We start from the raw sequence: 25,518 nt of genomic DNA on the forward strand, positions 1-25,518 counted from the left end.
CTCTCTGTAACAATTTAAAGAGTTTAAAGAGATTTCCTAGTTGATAGTGTCCTTGAATTTACATTTACAAAATTTTTCTCTTCACTTGTTGTGCAGAAATTTGCAGCTTTTCCAAAAGCTTCAGTAGTGAATTGTGTTTCAATGACACACTTACAGAAAGATGCCAGTACCATTTGGAAGTGTCTTCATAGTTAAAATTAGGCACTTCAAAAGGCATCTTGCTGGAATAAGACAATAAAAAAGAAAGACCCTTCAGCTTACATTACCAGAGTAGAAATAAAAAATAAATTAAAAGGAACATGTGACTGTATAAGTACTAACAAAGTGTTCATTGTAGGATTTAGAGAGAGAAGGATGAGGCTGAATTCTGCACTGGAATGGTGAGGCACTTACAAGCCTGACAGAGGGTGCAGAGCTACTTGCCAAGGGGAACCATAAAATGTTAAAGGCCTATTAGCATAGTGCAGTTCTGGGGGTACAAGCAACTATAGATGAGACAGGAAAATAGGTAACGAAAGCTGTAAGAATCAAGAAGCTAGAGCTAAGCTGTTTGAAGAAGTAAATAGGAGAAATATTAACTTTTGATTGTTAAAGAAATTTTTAATTTCCAACCACCAAATATTATTTTACTTTTCAAAGTGGTATAGAGCTCTGTACATAGATTTTTGCATATTACAATGCAGTTATTTTTCATGTCAAAATTAAAGCAGCATTTGTATTTAATATTAAATGCAAATTTAAGATGTAATTAAAATAGAGACTGTATTGAATCTGTTTTTTTTAAAAAAGTGTTTGAAGGGAGAAAAGTAGTTTCTTATATTTCATCAGTTAGGAAAGATTCTTCCATCATTATTATTGTAGATTATGGATTTGGTACAGACAATGCAGGAAAAAGGACAAATTCGGGAAGGTATTTTGAGTTAGAAGCAAGTTTCTTTGTCCTTACTCCAGCAGAGCTGTCATGCCAGAGCTGATCCAATGTGGGCCTGCTTTGACAGTCCAAATTTATTTTCCCTTTTAAGCAAAAATTTGAGAGGCATTTCTACCCTGTCACTGACCTGTGCTCCTGCATGGCAGGGTAAGAGCGCAAAGCAAACGCAGAGTGGTTTCCCTGTCAGGTATGTGGGCCGAGGCCACTGTGCATGGTGCCGCCATCCCTGCATCTGCAAAAGTGACCAGGGAGGTTTGGTTTTGAGACACCAGTAGGTTAGTTGACCTTATTCCTCAAGATGCAGACAAGAGTCAAAGCTCTTACAATATCAGAGCTTCAAGGAGATGGCAGTTTCTTTCCTTGCTCCAATGAAAGCAAAATATCCCTGCTTTCCCATATGAAACCAGTGATTATCCCTGGAATGGAGGCAAGTCTAATAGTGCTCTTTGCTCAAGCAAAAGGGGCTCTTGGTTCCTGGCGCTGGCAGGAAGCCCCTGTTTTGCCCTGGCAGTTCGTGAAGTCCCTACCTCTGTGCAAGGTGGCAGAGGCAACCTGGCAAAGCTCCTGGGAATGTTCTCTTGCCACCATAGCCATGGCTTCTGACTGCTGACTTTATTATCCTCTGCTCCAGGCATGACCTGAGAGCTTCACACCTCATTTAGGTTTACTAAAGGGCAAATGTAAAAAACAACAGTTAATAAACTGAGGCACTGCTAGTGTGAACAGAGTGTTCAGGTGTCACACTGGCTTGTACTAGTGAGCAAGATGCTGAGTGGAGTCCCTCTTTGTAAACCTTGATCTTGGGGTGCTGCAGTAAAAATAGATTTTCCAGCAGAATCCCCCTCTCTGCCCTGACAACACTTTGTGTTCACTGCTCAGTAGTGTAGGAATTTGTCCACAACGGTGATGTGAAGTAGTTCCTTGGGGGGGAAAATATATGTATAAAAATATATACTTATTTTAAAGGGATCCTTTCTATCCCATATTTTATCATCTGGGTCTTTTTTTAGTTCAGAATCAGCATAACTATTTGTTGTGAGTTACGGTCAAGAGTTAACTGTTTTTTCCAAGGCGCTTACAGCTCCTTAGGTATTTACCTTTTTTCTTAATTATAGTGTTGTGTCTGGCAAATGATTTTGGTGTGTGATCAATTTTCCTTCTTTTGTTCTGACTAGTCACACACACACAGAGTGAATATTTCATTCAGTTTTCTTCTCCCACTGTTTTTTTGGTGCTATTCCAAGTCTCCCAGCTGTATGTAGTGAGAGTAAAACACTTTTGGAAGAACACTTCTTTTTTTTTTTTTTTTTTTTTTTTTTTTTTTTTTTTTTTTTGTGCTCCGCGAACCTGACATCGGTAACTTGCTAATGCTGAAATTAGCCAAATGCATTCCGGCTCTGCCTTGCCTTTCTCCAAACTTCCTCAGTATGATCATGATCCATTATAATCACCTGCCTCAGAGGTTTTTTTTTTTTTTTTTCATTTTGTCATAAATCTGTATTATTTTCTCATGCATGTTATTTGGTCAGTGCATGGTTTTTCTTTAAGGTTCACGCACATGTACATTTACGGTGCACATTAGCAGAACTATCTGTCAACTTGTTTGAAAGATTGTGAACACTGTCAACTTGGCTTAAAATAACAGCTTCAAAGGGCGTAAAAAATAACTTCCTTCAAACTTCCAATGAATGGTGGAAACAATAGTGTGAAATAATCATAGCATAGCACATTAGAACAATCTTAAATATTCTGAGAAATGAAGAATAGTGTCTGGCAAGTGTGGATGGTTGGAGAAATTTGGTCATAAGTAAGACAGAACCTTGAAAATTATTGATTCACAGAAGAATGCAGTAAAACTGCAATATGTTCCATTTGCTGACTTTGCTTATGCTTACCAATTCAGAAATTCTTGCAGTGCTGCACATTGCTGAGCAAGCTGATCCATGGAGCTAGACTTTCATATCAAGAATTACATGTGTTTTTCAATCATTAAACATCTGTGTACACCAGTTTTCCCCTCTAGAAATGGGAGTTCTCCTTCATAGAGATGCTGAGAGCCTGAGGTGTCTTGTAAAAGCTGTATTTGTCAGGCAGATTAACAATCTATGGTGACTTCAGTTTGATTGAAGTACCTTTTAACTTCTGAATATAGAAAGCTCCCATCATTTTTCACATTAACTGGGAAAAGATCAAGATCTTTTTAATTGCTTGCAGTTAGGATTTGTCGGGTGGAGAAAGAGTAATAGTCTCTAATTTTTGAACCACCTTACAAAAAAGCTGCCAGTTATATGATGGAGGACAACTTCATCACCTCTTTCTGTATACGTTCAACCTTGGAGAAGAACAGCTTCTTCGCAGATGACATGCTGAATCCTGTTTCTCACTTTCACACTTCAGATAGTTTTTGGAAATATTTCTGTAGTAATGATACAGTAATTTCAGTAATGGTATTGCGGAGGCAAACTTTTAAGGAGGAATGGGATCTTTTATATGCCTTCAAGAATAAGAAAAACAGCCCATACACCCAAAAACTTTCTATCCAACCCTATTAGTTTTAGAGACCTTACTTACCTTGCTAATTTTTATAGACTGTTAGGTATCTGACAGCTGCAGTGTAAATAATAAAGAATTACTGAAGAATTAGCTTTGGCAAATATGTCAGTAGTAGATTTATATGTCATAAATCTGAACAGGAAATTTGTAATGTATTATGATTTTCAGCATAATTTTATTCTCATAAAACATAAATTGATTCACTGCTAGGAGAGAGATTGATAGCTAGTGATTAATTTGGATTTTCTACTTTCTTGTTTCCTAAAATACTTCATGGTGTGTTCAATTCCTCTTCATTTTATTCCACCAGCTATTTCCTTGTCAAAAGCAAGCATCTACAGTACTGCTGAACTGTTGCTTTGCTAGTGCTTTCCATTTCCCAGTTTTAAACCCCTATTTTGATTTGAACTTGCGACAATTTATGTATTTTGATCAGTTTTAAATTACTTAGCTCAAGCTTTAAGTGATTTTGCAGAACCTAAAGTGCACACTAATAATGAAATTCTACACTCTACAAATAGACTGCCCACACGAATGTCCCCAAAAGTGATGTGATCAAGCAGTAATCCCAATAAGTGGAATAAGTTTTCCACATGCCCTTAAGCCACCCTATCCTCAAAATACAACGGGAAGAAAAGTGGGATGTTGCAGTATGTTCTGAAGTTAAGCAGATCTAAACTCCTTACCTTTTTAATTACTAATACTCATGACAAAAGTATTTTCCAAATAATTGCATGATTTATAGGTGTGTGATAAATACCTTTCTATATTTAGTTATTGTTTGCTTTGAAAGGCTTTTCATAAGCTTTAGTTTTGTATTGCACACTGTGACTTCAGAGAAGTTTTTAAAGCAGTGCTTTCAGAGGTGAAAAGTCTTACAAGCAATAGAGCTGTTTTGGAGAAATCCTGTAAAACCAACGACAGAATTGGATAATACAGAAAGATCACATAAGATAAATTTATTTCGGCCTAAATGGGTTGAGCCTTTTGTTTTAGGTTGGGAATCGGAGCCTAGATCTTATTTGGAATTTTTTTTATAAACTTTGTTTCGTTGTCCTTAATGGATTTTACAGCTGATATTGCCAGACAGAATAATGAAAACTAGTAGTAGGATCTGAGACTTGCTGTAAATATTTTCTCCATTAATTGGAAAGTCCTTTTGGGGGATTTATACTCATGCATTGGGAAGAAGAAGTTGTTGAATCTTTGCACAGTTGCAGGGTTCTTTCTGCATATGCTAAGACATGCAAAATACCAGCTCTTGCCCTAAATTGTGTAATATATATCTGATATCAATTTGCTAAGAATATATATATTTTTTTGCTCAAGCCTGTTCAGCTACAGTTTCTACTGACCAGAGATCATCCAACCTCAACCATTCTGTGATCCTGTGATAATGTGGCTTTAGCATCTGGTGGTTTGCAACTTTCCAATATTATTCTCTTTACACACTGCCTAAATTTGATTCTTCGCTTGGGTGGTGGTGTATTCACTTGTCTCTTTGAATATTTTGTTGTGGTTTTACTTTTATGGAATTTTAGCTTTATATTGACATCACAACAGAATTAAAATGTTTTCAGTGATAGAAGCTCATGTTAGAGAGTAGTCATTGAGTGTGCCAAACATCACTACTGCAACTAAACAGCAGTCACATCTTGCAGTTTCACCCAGGCATATAGCATGCTTCATGCTTTGAAAAGGGCAGTCTGACTACATCTGGAAATTTCTTGTGTAAATAGAAGATGAAAGGTATCCAAATACACTATATTTCCCTTTCAAACTTAAGGTAAGTTTTCCATATCCATAATATCCCACTCTTTCTTTCCATGCGTATGTGTGCCAGACCTCCGCTCCAGAAACTGGAAATCACACTCAACCTTGCCAGCAGCAAATATTAACAGATTCATATATTATTCCTTTTTGTATATGTCTGGTTTAGCCAGTACATCACTATCTGTACCCTCAAGCTAGCAGAAGTAAAGAATCTGACAATCATAAGCTAAGATAAAATGTGCCCTGCTGTATTTCTAAGTGCATTTCTCTCTTATGTAATAAACAGTTTATAGTTAAGAACTATCTAAATGTTTGCACTATCTAATATAGTGATGAAAGGTGATTCTAAATCTCGAAAGTCTGTCACGCCCTGATGAAAACAGCATAAGAGATTTTACTTTGGATTCATGTATGGTTACAGGAGACAGTCTTATTGCACAATGATACATATGTGTCTTTGATTTACTGCTTAAAGGAATTTCAGTATGGCTTACAAAGATAAATTAAAAATGACAGTTTTAGAAGAATAAGCTATATGAAGAAAAGAATAAGTTATATGAGCTATATAAGCTTCATTATAATATTGTGTTATTAGTAGTAACGCAACATGAATAATGATTATTAAACTGAAGTAGATATAGGGCCTTCTTGACCTGGTTGCTTTTATTATAGATATATTTAACACATTGACTTTATAACTTTGAGAAATAATAAAAGTATTTGCTACAGGCAAAAAGTTATAAGTACAGGTGTCACATTTAGTTCTAGTAAGAGTGAACTGCAGAGTGGTATAATTTACCAGAAATGTGGTTTTCAGATTTTCTAGCATGTGTACTACTCAAACAAGCTGGACTCTTTATTGGTTCAGAGCCTGACAAGATTTGTAGATTAAAAAAACATTTTTGTGCTTGGCATGTGTATTAGGCAGCCGATTTAGGGTTCAGATTTTTCTGACTGTAATTTATAGCATGTCACTATTTCTTGACACAGTATAAACCATAGGTTTATACTGTGAATTTGATGCAAGCAATGAAACATACATTTCTGTGCAGCTCTTGGTCATAGAGTTTGTTTCATCAGAGATGTCTCCACGTCCCATATTTTAAAATAATTATGGGATGGAAACTGTTGCATCTGGATAAAAATTTATTTAAACACAACAAAAAACTAATGATTACTTATCAGTGAAATGTGCTGATTAAAAATTGTTACTTCTCACATATATTTGCTTTATCTCCTGAGTTAATATATAGGCCCTTCATGCCCTTCTGGCTTCATATTTGGATGTAACTCTTGCAGGCTTCACTTTTCTAATCAATTCTTATCTTTCAGGACACTGTTTTGGGATAATGTGAAGAATAATGTGAAATGAATTACAAAAATGTATTGTATACTGTCTGAGCTTTGTTTTTTAATAGAAACGAGACAATTTTTTTAGTGAAATGGCCATTTTTGATAGAATGCTTAGAAAATTTTGCATAAAAATCTCAAAAATATTATCATGATTTAGAATTTTTTATCTTCTGAACTTCTTATGTTTGTTTTTTGACTATTCTAGTTTTAAAATAGAGTGAATATTTATTTTGTTTCTTAATTTTTGCCACTATCTTTTTATCCACATCAACATAAATAAAAAAGAGAGTAATTGACCAAAATTCTCACTTTTTCAAATAACTAATAGAAAGTTAAATAAAATATTCTTCTGTGTTTTAGATTTGTAGGAATTTTTGTATTCATGTGTCACTGGCCACTCTCAAAAACTGGATACTGGCCTAGAAAACCCGTAGTTTAATGTTCTATAATGCTGTGTAACCTTTTCATAACTGTAACTTAGGAAAGTTAAAACTGTGAAAGAGAAACGAGATATATATTCTATTTTTAAGTCCAATAGCATAAATATAAATAATTTTAAAATGTGCCCCGTTTTATGTCAGTAAGAAAATATACGCATATTTTTAATACAAAAATATTCTTCATGAATCAGCTGGAGATTGAGAAGCTGGAGAAAATGAAGATAGATTATAATGAAGCATAGCTTTTGTATGTAACTTTAGCCTGTAGAAATAATCAGTTGGCTGAGAGGAAGCCTGAAAAAGAACAAACTATTTGCATGTATAGAAAGGTCTATTAAAAGGTGGGTTAGTTTGAGTATATGCTTTTAAAAGTGTTTATATACTGGACTTTCTCTTAATATCCTGTAAACTTCTCTCAATTCCTGAAGAAAATCGAGTAAGAGTCTAGTTAATTTTTTTAATTGAAAATGATTGCACAACATTTGAGTAAAATTCATTATAAACCAAATTATAAACCAGATTATAAACCAAATAAGTTATTGATCTGTCATGATTATAGATGAGAAGGTAAACTGTGCAACGACACATCTCTTGGCAGCAGTTACAGAACTATATAGAAGAAAACAAGGAACACACAAAATGAAAAGTATTTGTGCTAGAAGTATATTTTTGTTGAGACAGGCCTGATTGAGCAAGCTTCTCTGGATTCTAGGTGTTTAACTTATCATTAAAATCTAATTGAGTATACCTGAGGCTTTCTTTTTCAAAAAAAATAGATTTTTTAAAAAGATTTTTTATCCATGATGTCCCTATTTCATAAAGTCGTTTTCAACAGATGTTAGTGCTAAACAGTTAGCAGAGAGGGTGGTGAAATAGGTGGAGTATTGTCCAGCTGTGTTTTATTTAATGTATGACCACAGTGATACTACACAGACTGAAACCAGATCCATCCATGGAACAGCTGCCTTCCTTGAACCAAGTTTTAAATTTCTCATGAGATAGAGAACTAGATTTGGAGTTGGAAATGACTACCTATATATTACACACATTATGTGTAAATATATATAAAGTGTCTCTCTGTGTGTTTAAATGTATGAAACAATTTCCTAATGGAAATCTGGTTTAATAAAGTGTATGAATTTTTATAATCTTTTAATCTCTAATAATTTAAACAGGATACTCTTAGATTACTCTAAATATATGATTTTCATTCTCATTAAGTCTTGTGTAAGGTAGGTTTTTTAAAAAAATAAAAGAAAATAAAAGAAAAACTTTGTGGTTGCTGTTTAACCTTTTTCAATGTTCATGTATCACTTTCAAACTTGACTTTTGTCTCTTTTGTTTGTTCAAAACGGTTTCCTTGTAATCGATTGTAGGAACATTGAAATGGGATGACCAAATTAAAAACTTCTATATTAGTTCACAGATATGGGATAAAATACACTGAAATTTGATTCATTTTCTATTTGTGTACCGGCTTTTTTAATATAAGCGCTTTTAAGAGCTCCGTGCATTTTATCCTGGCTCATTAACCTATTTCCTTGTCCTCACCAGCGTGCAGCTCTGTGATCTCATTTGGAGAGAGCTAAGACCTATAAACAAAGTTTATCTTGTTGAGGTCACCAGAGTATAATGCTGTGATCTCTACAGCTGAGCTTTACTAGAGCTTACAAAAACACAGCTAGGACACATGTGTGTTCCTACCCTTGTAGTGGGAGGGACTGGCATATTTTCAAGACCACTTTCACAAGCCTGGATGATTTTTTCAGAAGTTCTGAGCAAGTAGGGATACCTGCTTTAACTGAATCATTTGGTGTCAAGTTAGTGAGGGATTGGCACTGGAGACATGAGACACAATTGTCACTCGCTTCCTTTTTTTCTCATTTTTGAGTGACAGTGAACTGTATGTCAATTTATATTACAGAAAAGGGAATGTTGACTTTGATGTTTTAGACTTTGTTTTTCTTCATGTAAAATTTGCGGCTTAAGCAAGTAATCTGAAATCTGTGTCATTGGTAAAATATTTATTTAATATGTTGCCATAGTAAGCAAGTATATGTTGGTATAGTAAGTATAGTTCTCATTGGTACTGCTAAGTAAGACAATGTTAAGTGGCAGTCATCCCTAAAAGTGAAGATCCACAAAGACATCAGAGTAGAAGAATGCAAAGAGGGTAAACAAGTCCAAGTAAAATTACTGGCAGCAGGGCACTGCTTGGATTTATTGTAGTGTCTTTTATAACATGAGACAGAAAGGAGATGATTTTCTGTGATGCATGTAACAAGTTTGTGTGTTTGTGTGACAGTTAATAAAAGTTAGATCTTCCAAATAATTTTAGGAAGGGTGTGGTAGGTAAGCGGAAAAATCAGGAATTGCTTTCCATGTATTCCAGGCAAAGTAATGTCAAGATCAACTTGTTGAGCAGATAGAAAATGGTGGACCTGTCACAGATAGTTTCATGACATGAAAATATTGGTAATCATGTTTGTGGATAAGGCTTGGACAGTACATTGCGGAGAGAGAGTGAGTTCAGGGACCAAGTGGTGTTGAATAGCCAGGGAATCTGTGTGAGAGAGAACCAGAGGAAACAGTAAATAACATGTAGAAGGTGTATGAGGAAACACTGTGAATTCAACAAGATATAGGGACTAGATAGAGTATGCTCATTTTTGAGAGGCTCATGAGTTTCAGGATGGGATCGAATTTCTTTGATTTGTCAGGGATAAATCTTTGGAAACTGGAAGAAATTGAAGTTGTTCTGAAAAGGAATAAAGATATAATAAAAGGAAGATTTGAGAGCACGGGGAAGAGGAAGATAGGGAAGGATGCAGGAGTGATAAAAGGCCAAAATATGAAAAAAGCAATGGAGAAAAAGAGCTCTCAAATGAGCTTTTTGACATATGATTAAGTGCTCTTATTCATAAACATCAATTCACAATTTCCCTCTCCTCTGAAGATGCCACTGCCAATAAAAAGGAAAGCTGTAGTTGCCAGGCATGAGTGTGAAATACTGTGCTGAAATTAAACTGGAAGGCTAGGACAAAAAAAAAAAAAAAAAAAAAAACAAAAAAAAAAACAAGAATCACTCCTTTTGCTGGATGGAGAAGAATTCTTGGTATGCTAGTGATGAAAGAGAATTGGAATCAGGAGTGTAACAAAAGAACTGGAAGTAAGAAGAGTAAGAAAAGAGATTTTTTCAGCAATATTAGCAATAGAGGAGAAGGCTAGTGGCAGAAGGAAACAATCTGTAAGGGTTCTGTATTCCACAGAGACCAAAGGAGATGGAGATTCTGCAGCCTGTTTGACGGATTCTTGGATGTTGACAAGGACATTTTTGCATTATCATAGTTTTAATAATTGGATTATTTAGAGGGAACAAAATAAGAGATCAGTTGACTTAAGCAGGATATTATAAACTAAAGAATGATCTACTATAATGTAGTTAAACAATAATCTTTTAATATCTATCTAAGAATAAAACTTAATATAAAAAGACATTTGTGTTCATGAGTATTCATGAATGCTACTGGAAAACAAAGCAAGTTGAATTTTTCTGAAATCTTTTTTTCACTCCGCCTACCACTTAGGTACTTGATTGCTGGTCCATAAGCTAGTGGATAAGTTTTGAGATGGGGCATTTGGTAATGTAGATATAAAAATAAACAGGTGTCCATTTTTTTAAGGTGATTTTAAAATTAAAGCACTCATTTTCAAGTCATTTTCATGCTGAGTATCAGAAATCAAGCTGTAGTTTACATGATGGTCATTGTCGAAGGCAGTAAAATCTTGGCTTTAAACCCAACTTATTTTACAGGCTACCTTTAATCTTGAAAGTTTTTGTAAGTTACTACCACAAAACTGGAACAGCCAGAGTTACTTAAGGCAGCATGTTGTTTCTGAAATAAATGTTTTTGACAAAACCATGTTTTATCAAAAGAACTTTCTGCACCGTATGTTGCACATACGGAAATACTGAATTGATTAAATCTTCAATATTTTATTTGTGAAACCAGTAAATTTATTATCTGTGATTTTGTTTTCAGGAATTCTAAAGATTAATGGGAATTCATAATTCCCTGTGTAACAATGTGCTCAGTTAGGAAAAACTACTTCTAGAACATAACTTTTGTCAAAATTTCAGTTTTTTCAATGTTTTACTTTTTAATATGTAGATTTAAGATTTGCTTATTTAGCTGGTGAATTATTTAAAATTAAGAAAACAAGCAATATGAACAAAATAATGGTGAAACTGTTAGGAAAAATGCTTGAAAAGAAAATAAGGATTGCTCGAGTTGCTTTTTGCTTTTTCTCCTCCTTCCTCTCTTCCTTCTCCTCCCTCTCCACTATTTCTTTTCTTTTGACAACCATGTAGCTTAACTGGATTCTTTCTTTTACATTTTATTTTCAAATGGCTTTGGGGCCAAGCCCCGAAGTTGCTGAGTTTGTCAGGTAAAATTCTGAGTTAACGGTAATTGAAATTGAGGGTGCCTAACAATTCTGAGTCTTGCAAAATGGAGCATACATCCCTTTGTTTTAGCACCCTTCCTCTCCCGTTCCCCACTCACCTAAAAGAAGTAGAGAAATGTATTTTAGTGTCTTGAAAACAACCCTGCTTCCCAACAGCTTACTTTGCTGAAAGGTGATGGAAATTTTTTTCTATGTGCTTTTCTTTTTTAATTTTTTGTGAGTATAGCATTTGAAATTCACTAGTATAATGATCTAATAGCAGCAGCCTTAACAGCGTTATTTGTAAACCACTTAGGCTCCAAGGTAAGAATGTTTGTTTTGTCACTGAAAGATTTCATGTTGCAAAATAACAATTTTCTCCTTTAACTGCGACATGTCTCTTCTTTCTTTCCAACCAACAAAGAAAACCACATGGGCATTTTTAGAATCTGTGTTCTTTTAATTAATATGCAGTGGAAATATGGCAGAATATTTTGGGGTGCATTTTTGTGGGGAAAAATGGAATCATGTAGAATGCATAATAGTTCACAATACCAACCAGGCCTACACACTTTTTATATCTTGCAAGAAATGTTTTAGTAAAAGAGAATGCAACTATTCATTTCTTAGAGAAATGGATCCTTCGTGTTGGAATATACATTTATTTTAGTTATTTTTCAAAAAGAAGATACATTAATTTATTATGCAGCTTCCTTTCACAACTCACTGCAAACTATACTAGATTAGGCTGAAGAGTTACAGAACCAGAAAGATTAGCTTAATGTGAATTTCCTTTGATTTTTCCCTCAGGTTTCACTCCATTCACACAGTTCTTTAGGTTTATTAAAATGATCCTTAAGTTTGAGGGAAAATTGAAGACTAGAAGGATGTCAGAAATTATATGAATTATGACAGAAGGTAACTCAGGGCATTTGCGTTATGGAGACATCTCTGTAGCTCCTTTACATTTTTTGGTGCTGCTTATGTATTGCAAATAGACAAAAGGCTACTTTTTAAATGATGAATCGCTGGTGGTTTTGGGAAAACTTTTGTTTGCGAAGATGAGTTCACAAAGATCTCTGGACTTTACAGTAGTTTTGTATTATGATTATGTAAATTTTTAATGGAATTCTGTGGAAGAAACGGTTGTTCAGATTTTGTTCTTTTCTGAGGAGAGAGAAAGCTTTGACAGCTGGGCAAGGCTGTCTGTGGATTATTAATTTCTTTTGAAGGAGGCAAGGGGGTATATTTTTGGCTTACAGAAGCCATATTTATTATACTTTTTTTTAAAAAAAAGGAAAACCATAAATTTGCTAAGTTAGGATGGGATAGGCTAGATAAACTATGCAAGATACAAAGAACATTTCTTTTACGTGCTTGTCCATTTTTCACATGCTGTATAAAAATCCCCAAAGGAAGCCAACTGAATAGTTTCCAAAGATTATTTTTATTAGCAATATTTATTGTTTTTTGTAGCCAAGATAGATTATTTTCTCAAATGCAAAGTTTGACAATGCAGCCAAACATTCAGTTGGAGTTTCATTTTTAAATCATTAGGCAAATATTTAGCAATGCTGTTAAGAAGCCATCTTCCCAGAAGGGGATTCCCAAAGTCTTCCTTGATTAATTCATTTAAACAATAAGGAACTGTTTACTGTGGTAAACAATATTCCTCAAAATTGACAGCTGTAGATGGTAAAGAAAGCAAGGTCAGCTAGTAAGGACTTTCTCATCACTCTGTACGGGTCTAGAGAGGACTTTAAGGCAACTCAGCCTGTTGACTTCCTTGTTTTGTCTAAAACCACATATAGTCAAATGTTTTGGGTGCCTTGCCTTATTGTCTTTGGTATAAATATTAGAGAAATCTTTAGAGAAATCAACTTTTTCTTAATTAGTTCTAGAGCTGTTGACCTTTTCTAAATTATTTTTCTGTCGATGTAGATTTTTCATTGCAAAACAATTCCTTGCTTCTGCTCAAGAAAAGCATTAGAATATTAAGAAAAAGCCAAGCATTCTGCTAGCTCATTTGCAGGAAATAAATGTGGCAACTTCTGTGCAAAAGATTTGTTAAATATTGCTGGAAGATACTGGGCCAAAATTGAGTATGAGAGCTAAGCACGACATTCCAAGGGTGACCTTCCGCTCAGAATATCAACCCTCCACTCAGAAAATTACCCCAATTACAACAGGTGAGTATATAATAAGTGTACAAGTTAGTTAAATACAATGGCCAGTCAGATGTACAGATTTTGGCAAATAAAGCTACATCAGCATATTCATCATCGGTTAATTAGGATTTAGAGAAATGAAATTTTTAAGGTCTGCTAGATGAAAATATAGCTGAAATAGCTCCCACAGAGGGGAGCAAATCATAAAACAGTATAGTAAACACTGGCCTTCCAATTTCACGAGTTTGTCTTGTTTTGCATCGATATGACTTAAATAGCACTGGTTTCTGCAAAGTGGTGGTAGAGTATTGAAGTGGCGAAGTACTGAAGAGTTGTAAGATAAGCCTGGAGAACATATTTAAAGAGACTTAACAAATGCAGCCGATAATAGTTGGCCACTAGCAACCCAGGGGAAAAACTGATTAATTCCTGAATTTAGCTGTCAAAGGCAGCTTGTGTGTTACAGATATTTCAGAGTGATACACTAAATCCAGAGTACAGTTAATCTCTTTTCTGGGTTGTGCCTGAAGGTAAAGTGAATATGCTTAGTTTGGTGGAGATGACAATGTAAGTACCTGAGTTGGAAACACAGGTTGTGGATGTACCAGAGAGTAAGCGAGCATGGGAGCAATTAGTAGAAATTACCTCTGCCATTCAGAAAACAGCTTGCCTGTGCTGAAATAAGCTCAAATAGACTCTGTCATATATGGCATACTCCCTATTGTATTTGACTGGACAGGATGGTAGTTGTGTACCTTATTGTATTTACAGATGATATTAAGTAGAATAAAATAAATTTGAATAAGTGAGTAAATTTCATTGTATATGTACAGAAGAGAAAGCTGGCTATAGCAGAAGCTTTGTCACTATTTAACAGATTTCACTTTCCCCGCTGCCCACCTTTTACTGCCTCTGCTTTTAAAATCATCTTGAAGATGTTAGTGAGCAGAAGGAAGAAGGATGGCTTGTCTGGGACATAGATGTCTTGTTAAATAAAAGCATTAGATAAAGTGTCAATTGTCCGTAGTAAGCATTGTATCCTTGAAACAATGTGCAAAGTTGAGAAGTTTCATTAGTTAAATATATTTTTCCCACAGAGGTGGCTTAGATATTGAAGGTTAGCAGACTGCCTAAGTCTCTATTATGCATTTCACTGAAAATGTCTTTTTTAGGAGACTGGGGAATAGGAGGAGCTTGTGTGATGTAGAACCTTAACTATGTGGCTGTGATTTAGGTCATTAGGTTGTGATAAACACGACATCCAGCTCTAGTCTCCTTCATTTCCCACATGGCTCTGCTTCAATCCACCCAGAATTGCTGTACAAAGGATATTTATTAATGATGCTCTAATCGTGTAGCTTGCTTTTTCTTAATCTCTGGCTTCCTTTTATCTTCTGGCTCTTGTTCTTTCTGCTAAGACTATTGCAAACTTTCATATTCTTCTGCTATCCCAGGTTTTTTTTTTTCATACTTCTTGAAACTGCCCCTTTTCTCACATGTGCTTCATGTTTTCTGCCTGTCATTTCATGTTGCTCACAAGTCCAGTCAGCTGTAATTGCTTAATAAAAATAGATGTGCTAATACAAAACTAGAAAGTGTTTACACTGATGGAGTTCCTTGCTAGAATGCTTTCAAACAAGTTTCAAAAGACAGGGTGTTACTACAGAAACTGCAGGAATACCTAATAATTTTAAAATTATTAAGGAGTGATGAACTTGACAAATTTTGCATGGCATATTAATAATGTTCTGTAATAGTGGGCACCTTTGCAATGAAGGGAGAGAGATAAGGGGCAAAATGTGAGTACACTTTATCCTAATTTATCTTTTTATCTAATAGCTCAATGCTCTCTCCCTCCCTGACTCAAACTTCTGAAATGTGTACATTAGCATTTTTTGTTTCATGTCTTTCCAGCAAGAAATGTTCTGATAACATTTTTTTTGCCAATGATTTGTTAGCAAGATTAGACATCAGTTAAATATGTTAAGAGGCCAGAGGCCAAACGCATTATTTTCTTTGAAAACTGCATCAAATATTTGCCAGTGAGTGTAAAAACTTCTTGCTCAACCTTCAATCATTTTAGAATATTTGATTTAGTATTACAATTCAGGGTTATATTCCTTTGCAAGATAATACATGGAGGGCAAGCTTGCAGAGCTCAAAGTTAGGCAAACAACCTTCTCACTGGTAAACTGAGTGAATTTATTTTCAAAGTCAAACAGGACTGCTGATGCAATCTTATGGTGCCTTTTAGAAGTGCCTTAATTTACCTGAATTTCTGAAGCATCTAAGATGGATAAATTTGTTCTACTGTTTCCTTTTTCTATGATTGGGAGACAAATAATGTCTGAGTATTGGGCATCTGTATCTTTCTGTTTCTCTTTTCATGAGACACCTGGGTAGGAGTTGTAAGTGTAAACACTTCATTGAAAAGTGAGTGACATTTTTCAGGTGAGCTATTTATTTCTGGAGATATGAAGTTTAGGTTAATTCATAAATTCATGTTAAATATAATTTATACCTCTTACCAGAGAAAGGCAGAGAAATGAAAGTAAGGTGAAGCAAAACTCCTGAAATGGTGTGTGATTTACTGTATGTTTTTAGTAGTAAAACAACAAAGAAAATGTTTGTTTGTTTGTTTGTTGACCACAAATCATTTCCTTATTTTGGTTTCTATAGAAAACAAAAGAAAAGGGAGAGAATTTCCGATTGACCAGAATGAAATTTGCTGTAGGCTGCTCAGCAAAACTAAAAAATAAATTATTTTAATACATGTGATGTTCGCGGGAGGAGGTGGCGGTGTTGACTGGGCAAGTGTTGTGGAGTATAAACTAAATTTTCCCAGTTCATTTTTCATTTGAAATAGCTGAATATCGTATTTTGGTCTTTCTTGTCTGCATTTAGGTTTATTAATTGTTTATGATGCTTCTGTATCCACATTGCAATTTATAAAGAGAAAATGCCTCACTTTAATTACTTTTAGTGTTTAATAAATATTGCAGAATATTTATTTTCTCATAACTAATTGACACTTTATCCTCCACATGTTATCACATATTTGGAAAATTTTGTGTAATTGGATGCATAAAATATATTTCTTAGTATTTAAAAACAGTCCCCAGCACAGACTTAGTTCTGCTTACAGTCTGTTCATAGAATTTCTCCAGGATGTGTATAACTGGTTAGAAGTGACAGTTATTTCAAAACTTGGTCTCAAAACAAGTGCTGTGGATAAATCAAGGTTATTACATGTTCCCTCCCTGTGAGATGCATTTACTTAAAGTTTTACATCCTTTTAGGTTTTCTGCAGGGTCATTTCTGGAATGTATGACCTATGTGACTCCTTTCACAACCTAACTAAATCTGCACACCCCAATAAGTCTACAGTCATTACTGAAATGTCATAGCACACAGAGATGTTCTATATTTTGGAGCAAATTTAGAACAGATATTTGAATGGGTAAACGACATCAATTAGTTTTGTAGCTTGGGTCTTCTGCATACAAAATAGCTCATTAAGAGCATCTCACTGAGGTGTGTAGTCATAAATTAAGAGAAACAATTAATGATGTTTCCTGTGCAAACTTAATTCGGTTTTCTCTGCATTTGCATTATTTGATCACATCCTACCTTGTTTTTTTGTTTGTTTATTTCTGCAGAATTATTTCTTTTATAAATAATTAAAACAACAGTATTCTCTTGAGTAAGCAGTTGTTTAGAATTTGTCCTTTTGCTGTTTGGTGTATGATTCCAGATCTGACTTACTGCACACTGTTCAAACCCTTCCCTAAAAGCATGTACCTGTCGTTTTCTGTTTTGCTCATCATCATGATTAAAAAAAGTCCTTTGACTGTGAGGTCACTAATTTGTCTTCCTCCTCTTTGAGAATTGAATGACTTGTTTTAATCTTACAGGCACAGGCAACCTTTAAGTCTTGATTTTCCAACTACAATATTTTATCTTAAGAAAAGAGGACAAGAGACAAAATGTCAGTTTCCTAGATAGCTAAAAGAACCCAGCCTGTCTCAAATTCTTTATAGGAATCTCTGCTCCCCCTTCCGGCACAGTCCCTCCAATTTCTGTTTCCGTTTGGATTTTTTGTCATCTCTTCCCTTGTCTTAGACTCTGTTCCCTCTTGGCTCCTGGATACCCATGTGGTTCCAGTTTATCCCTTCCAGGTCCTTCCTTTATCTCCACTTTTCTGGGTTTGTTATGCAATCTCAAAATTTCCCCATATGCTGAAATACTCTTTGTGTCTATTTAATTCTCATTTTCCTTTACAATGTTTCAGTCCTGTCCCATAGGTTCTTGTCACATTTGTTATCTCATGTGCTTTCTCTGAAATGCAATAATGTCTTTCACTTCTCAGTTTCCCTGTGCTCCTAGCCACAATCTGATTTTTCCCTGCCATTGGTTTCACCTTTTTTTTCCCTCTCCAGTCAAACTAGACTCCTGCCCCCTTTAGTATCAGTCATGTTGACCTTCCCCATCCCTGACACGGATGTGGTTGTTTGCTCTTGTACACGGTGGAGCTATAAATGTAAGTTAAGGAGTTTGAATATCCAGAATGGGCTTCTCGGGAGGTTTTCAGGAGTCTGTGCAGAGTACATTTGCGATAATCTAATCTTATGTTTTGGTCTAGTTTACCTGAGTTTTCAATGGAAGCCCTCAGTGTTTTGCAAAATATTGAAACAAAATACGTGCAAAGTTTAGAAACATTTGGCATTCATTAAACATGTTGCTGATTTTTAAGTATTAAGTAATGGGAGTCTCCATTAATCATGAAAAATAAATGATATAATTGCGAAGTAAAAGTGAAGAATGGTTGAATTAACAAACTTTGTGTGAAGACAGAAAAATGTCTTCATATCTTAGTCTAAATTTTTGATTTTTTGATTAGGAAGCAGAAAAGCTGTGTTTTGCAAAAATGCTGTGATTTCATGTGGTATTTGCATTTATTAGTCTTTATTTGCGTGTGTGTGTGCACATGTGTGTGTGTTTGGGTGCATTTATTTATTTTTATTTTTTAGGAATTTGACAAACTGTGACTTAATATATAGAAAGTCTATTCAGTGTAAGATGCAATCTGAAAGTATTTTCTGTATTTCTCTAGAATTACCAGGAGATTATAATTAAAAAAAAAAAAAGGCATTTCTAAATTTGAATTTTACTGCAGCTAAATGGAACAAAAACCTCAGAATATCTGAGCTTTGTTCTAAATCTATAACCCATGAATTTTGGCAAGGTTAAAAAGTGCCAAAAGTAAATTTTTCCAATTGTTCTTTTAAGTCCTTTCCAAAGTATGTATGATGTATTTGGCATTTTTAAAGTACAAGTTTGCTTGGAGGGGTTATGAGACCTGTCTCAAAATGTATATTTATCTTAACCAGGCATAACTACCTTTACTCAGCATTAGTGGGAATTTTCAGGGGATTGTATAACTGGATTTATGAAAAACTTAAATTTTGCATTCAAACTCTTCTTGGTATGAAAGACTGTTATGATGCATACATGAGATTTTTAAAAGTTCGTAGAGATATGTAACTTCTCTACCTGATAACCTTAAAATTGGGGTGGTTCTTAAATTTACTAATAGCAGCAAAGTACACAAAATGCCATAAAGAAATATTTAGGCACTATGGAAGCAAGCAAACTTCTAAACGTTTTATTTGTTTGATAAACAGGTACATACCAAATTCCACTGCAGGCAAGCCCATGCCCCTGGCACTGACACTTCATGCCTGGCATTTTCCTACGATGGTACCGCCCTTGCCAGCCGGGGAGGTAGGTGATGAAAGAAACTCTTTGATGTGTTGAATGCAGAAATGATCTTAACTTTTACTAAAGTAAATGGTTCATTAAACAAGCTATTTAAAACATATAATCATTTAATGTACTTGTTCTTGATGGTGGTAAGATAGCAAAATAAGTTATTAGTGACTTAAACCGGAAGTGTGTCTCAAATTCCTTTCTATTATGATACTCCATTCAATATTATGCTCATGAAACAGCATTTTTACAGTAGTCAAGGATTATTTTAAGAGAACCATACTGTTTATATTGCCCAGTTCTTCATCTGTTTTCTTAACTAGCATTAATAACCCACTGCAAAGGTGTGTGTGCTCAAGGTAACTTTCAATCCAGAGGTTTGGCTAGCCCGTATTTTGCTGGCAGGTGCAAGCATGCAATCCAAGCTGCCGGGATGGAAACCAGCTGTAACCAGAAGCTATGTGTATGCATTAGCATTGCCCCAAGGCCAAATAAACAGGCCTAGTGACAGGCAGTATATGCAGACGCAGTGTAGTGCCTAACATATGTGCAATGACATCTTGCAAATTTGGTGCATGGACAAAGTGAGATCATGCCATAGCCTGCACACGCTTTGATGCAGAGCAGCCCTTCTGTGGCGGCTGCAGCCCGCTGTTGTTTGTATCTTTTCCCTCACCTCATCCTGAGGAAGAGAGTTCCCTCTTTCTAAGATTGCAAACATTTTTTCCTCAGATCGTATCTTTCAGATGAGGATGGTGATTGTCTTGTTCTTGAGAGCCCAAGACTGGGCACTTGGCTTGTTTGTTGTTCAGGTTTCTGGATCCAGAGCCAGATGAGTGGGTCCCACCTCAGTGATTGAGCTCAGAACCCTCGACCTTGCTGGTCCTTACTGAATGGTTACTATATGACAGTCTTTTCCTCTTTGGAAAGTAGACATCCATCTTTCTGTTCTGGGGTGAGTCAAGTGAAGTGCCAATCTCCCAGTGGTATTGCTCCAAACAGGCATGCCTGCCTCTATATGAATAGAGAGGAATCTGTTTGTGTCTTGAAGCAACAAAAAATAATGTGAAGGATATTCAGTAGTGCTATCTTGAATACTTCATTTATATGAGCTTAATCATATTTGAATGATTATGAATGAGCTTATGATTATGATGAGCTTATGAATATAGATCAGGTAAATGACCCTTTCATATTTTAATTGCATGTAGCACTTGTTTTTGAGAGCCGTTTCTCCTCTTAAATGTCTTCAGATTTTCTGTTTTGTTAAACTTTTATTTACAGACTAACCATCACATTTTTTCTGAGCCATGTAAAATCTTGATCGATTGTTTGCAGAATATAAGACTGTACAGAAATTTGGACCCTTAGTGTGGTTAAAAATGTTACCTTTGTCCAGCATATTTGATTGCGCTAAAAAATGTGTATGTATCCTGTGCTAAAGAATGAGGAGGATTCATACCTTATTTTGTCTTTTTTGGTTAGTGCTCTAATGCAAGTATTATTTGGATCTGTACCAGTAAAAGCAGATGTGGATCCAGCCTTCCTAGATGAACACACCTGCCAAGTGCTGGGGATCAAAGGGAAGATAGTTGTTTAGGGAATGGGGACTTTTGCTGAAAGCCTGCTTGACTCTCCTGCATCTGATGCAGATTCTGGATAACATATGAGAGAGATGAGGCAGGGCTCAGCTGCAAGCACAAGGGAAAATGAAAGCTAAGGAGCTGCTTATGAGAGTTCCCAGTCTTATTCTTGTTGGGTATTAGGTAGTAACTTGATAGAAACTTAAGAAAGTGATATTTTTACACACTTGTGGCCATGAAAGTTATGTTTTCTAAATGCAATGAAGATAGTATTTGAGAATTGCTTTCTTTGTTCAGCAGCGAGGAGGTAAGTAAGGACTTGGGTTCTGCTTTTAATTTTTTTTTTTCCCTCTGGGCATATGTAGAATATATGAAGTTAGTTTTTGTTGTTGTAATATGAAACAGTTAGTTTATTTAATTCCATGAATAGTTTTCCTTTTTTTTTCCCCTTATTTGTTTATTTATTTTTACATATTAGATGAATTTCTCTTTTCAAAATATTTTACAGCAACAGAAAACAATTATAAACTTAGTTTAAAAAGTTGAATCATCTTGAGTGCAGTGTCCTGAACACTCAGAGGTTATGCAGCAGCATATGTAGTGAATTCCTATTTTGTGAAGAGTGGCCCTTTATGGTAAATACAATCACTTTAAAAATCCAGTGGTTTTAAATCAACTGATTCTCATTAATTAAAACAAGTTCATTTCAAACAAATACTAAAAATTTATTAATAAGCAGTAATAAGCACAATGAACTATTCGTTGATTTGTTGTGCTTGGAATACACATGGCCTTCTTGCAGTGCTCCAGTATTCTTCATTTCCATACGTACAGAGAGGAGAATATACTTAAAAATTTGCCCAGGCTGGTGTATCTCTCCAGTGGCTGAAATTGGTTGGGATCCTGAGAGCTTTTCCAAGCTCCTGAGAGCTCCTGATTAGTACCATCCCTTCCACAAGGGTTGTGCACTTGGCTTGGAATGTTCGTGATCCTGGCTTGGGGCTCCTCATGCAGATGTTCTTACGTTGTGGCTCCTGTTGCTGAACCAGAGTGCAGGAAGGGTGTACTTTGCTTCTTCAGGTACCTCTCATTACATGTAGTTTAGGCCTTCACAGAAAAGCTCTTAGTTTATAAACACACAGTGTTCTGGTTCTCCCTTTCTCTGTAGACTTGTTGTTACCTGTGCCTTTCCTTTGTTGTATTGAGGGGAAAAAGAAATATCTCATTTCTGATATTTCTGTATATTCCCCAAAGAAGTCTGTGAGTGTCTGTCCTTGAGCTTTGCTTTCAACACAACACTTTCTCTTAAAATAGGAGCTTATTGAAGGTTGTTGCTGACTTTGGCCTTTATGAGTTTCTGGTAACCTCTTTATTTTGGCAGCTTTTTCACTTTCTGGGTGACTGTCTGCATTCATTTACTTGTCTTCCTGGTCAATATTCACTACAAAGGAAAAAATCAGACAAAGTACTTGTAGCCTCAGTGCACTGGCCTTATTTCCACTATAAGCCTTATACAAAATACCTATCCTGTCTCACAAATATTTACAAAATACCTAACCTGTCTCTCTTTCTAGTAGCTCAGTAGGTAAATCCAGTGCTCAGTCCTAAGGTATCAAGTCCTACCTCTGGCCTGATTATATCAAGCTAGAGTCTGATTATTAGTATGTTGCTTATTAAAATGGTGAAGAACAGTATAGGAAAGGTAATTTGAAATGCTACTGGAAAAAATCTCCCAACCTCTGGGATTGCCATCAAGACAAATATTGAACGATCCAAAAGAGGATGAATTTGAATTCTTCCTACTGAACTGCCCCACTTCTGACTTTGTGTGCTTCTTTAAAAGTAACTATTTCGTCCTTGGGTGAAGTAGTTAAAAATATATTGGTACCCACTACAGCATCTTCTTTATGTCTTGTAAAGAAGCATACAAGACACATAGAAGGACTCTAGTGAAAACATCCTTGCTGTTGTGGAATATTAGTATGTCTGTTTTCTTGGAGACAGTAATTTCAATTCCTAGTGCAAATTAGACTAAAACAAGAATGCATGATTTGGAATGCACCAAATTTTAATTAGAAGATGCTTTTTTGCAAATCTTATGTTATTTCTAAAGTTGATAAAAGTTTGACAATTCACAGAAACACAGAACGGTTGAGGTTGGAAGGGACCTCTTGAGATCATCTAGTCCAGACCTAGAACACGTGGCACAGGGTGGCATCCAGGCAGGTTTGAAAGATCTCCAGAGAAGGAGACTCCACAACCTCCCCAGGCAGCCTGTTCCAGGGCTCTGTCACCCTCACAGTAAAGAAGTACTATACTGGTCACGTCATTGTACTAGCATTTCTTCCTTTCCAAATATTTATTAATTATTTTTGCATCATGGAATAGAGAGTGTTGATTTGAAATCAGCCACATTTTCTAGAGACCTTCTAACTTCTTCTAATTTGTTAAACCGACATGGTACACTTTCTTGCTAGCAGAAAAGCTGTAGCTAAATGTCTGACTGCACCTCTCCTGCAAAAGCCTGGCAGGGCTACAGCTTGAAGATCATGTCAAGGCTCATTCCATTGGGAACAGCACAGCCTTGGCTGCTAGCCTTAGATCTGTCCCTATCCAGGAGATTTGCAAAGCGGCCAAATGGTATCCTTTGCATACATTTATAAAGTGCTGCTGCATTAGATATAACATCTAGACGATAAGTGTTCTTTTGTTGGGGGTAGGAAGGGAAAAGCAGGGCTCGTATTACAAGTCCGCTTGCTTTGAAGTGTTTAGGATAGAGTCTACTATGAAACAATAAGAAAACAGATATTCCCAAAATAGGGACTTAACATTTTTCTTTCTCATCATTTTTCAGCTTCACAACGAACAGAAATATACTTTGCTCTAGACATCATTTATTTAAGTTGTCCACTTCTTAAAAATATTTTGTAGTAAGGAGTTATCCTAGTCCTCAGTATAAACATACATGATGTACGAGGCCACACATTATTGCTTTCCCTGTAAAGGGTACTGCTGGCCTTGGTTGCCTTTGTTATGGCATATAACATTTTTTTTTATGGTGTGTTAATTTTTTTAAGTTTTATTTCCAATGCCTCTTTTAAGCTCTTAATCTCAAACCCTGGAAGTTCACAGAACACTTTTAGACAACAGAAAATTATTTCCTGGCAAGGTTTGGGCTACAGAGGAAAGCAGGTCTGTAGATTACTAGTCACTTGCCTTACCTTTCCTGGTAGGTTAGGAAACTTTGTAACTTTTTGACTAAAACTAATCTGCTGATATTTTTAAAGTCCTTTTTGTTCACCCTTGAAAGCGCTGCAGCGCTTGTTTTGAATGCAAAGGGATGTCTAGGTGCCTGAGCAAGATGCCTCAGGCCTCAAGATTCATCTCGTGCTAGGAATATGTATCCCGGGGGAATGTGCAGCAGAGATGTAGATCTCTGAGAAAAAGTAACTAATCATTTTTGTTTTTGTTGTTCACACTTTGTTAATATGTCATAACTTTTCAGAAGGGAATAAACAGCCTGACATTTACTGGCCTATGGAGTCACGCCATGTTTATCAAACACAGATGAGAATTGCTATAAATGTCTTACTCTAACCTTGATTTTGGCTTTTATGGTCAAAGGTGTTGTGGAAGGGTGTGAAAAGGTTTCACTACAGCAAGTGTGGTTCGTTTGCATCCATTCTCTGCCTTCCGCAAGGAATTCTGCCTGATTCTAGGGCCTGTTTTCCATACCGAGATTGTAATTTGTTCCTGTTTGCCTGCTAAAGAAGCAGAACATCTTTGTGTGCCATTACTGTTTGAGGAATATGATTCTGATATGGGTAGTTGTTGTGGGTAGGAGAGATTGCTGTGATGGAGTTGAGCTGTTGAGAAGTTCCTGGTCTGCTGGGGTGCATCAGGTGGGAAGTTTCATCTTTGCACTTTCGATGACTTCCCCTCCCATCCCTGTTTGAATGATTCTGCCCTTCTTATTCTCTTCATTTTCCTATGTCTTTTATGTCTGAGTTAGAGGGTCAAATTTTCTGCTGGTGTATAAGTTCTTGACTTTAATTCCTTATTGCTGCCTTTTGTCTCTTTTGCTTCACAGGAGATGATACTTTAAAGATATGGGATATAAGACAATTTAAAAAGCCTCTTAATTCAGCTGAAAGGTTGCCCAGCTTCTTTCCAATGTAAGTACATTGATTTATTCCAGCTAGTAGAAATAGCAGTAGTTGGGCTGAGCAGGAGGGAATATGTTCTGCTTCACAGTTCTCGCTAAATCCTGAATGGGGCAAGGAGACCTTATTCTTAGTTGTTTTAGGACTTAAGAGTTTTTTGAAAACAGTGCTATATTCCATCATAATTTAGAGCTAGCTCTGTCTGTCGTATACCATTTTTTGTCTAATAGCCTTTTTCCAGTCTTAATTAGGTTATAAACATTTCAGGAGGCCAGTTCATTGACACACGTATGTATAATGAGACATATAAATGAACCTCATTCCTTTTTGATTGGTGAT

The 25,518-nt window shown here is 35.7% G+C and overlaps 1 protein-coding gene across 1 annotated transcript in view; it reads left to right on the forward strand.

Moving 5' to 3' along the window:
• The window catches only part of WDR70 (WD repeat domain 70), a 126,373-nt gene that overhangs the window by 68,615 nt on the left and 32,240 nt on the right, over nt 1–25,518 (forward strand). Inside the window, exons 11-12 of the mRNA XM_088534385.1 lie at nt 19,349–19,448; nt 25,107–25,191. Coding sequence (XP_088390511.1) covers nt 19,349–19,448; nt 25,107–25,191 — 185 coding nt within the window. The remainder of the gene's footprint in view (nt 1–19,348; nt 19,449–25,106; nt 25,192–25,518) is intronic.

Source organism: Tinamus guttatus, unplaced genomic scaffold (genome assembly GCF_059628265.1).
Source record: "Tinamus guttatus ecotype Peru unplaced genomic scaffold, ASM5962826v1 Tinamus_guttatus_pri_ptg000549l, whole genome shotgun sequence".
In the NCBI taxonomy this organism is placed as follows: Eukaryota; Metazoa; Chordata; class Aves; order Tinamiformes; family Tinamidae; genus Tinamus; species Tinamus guttatus.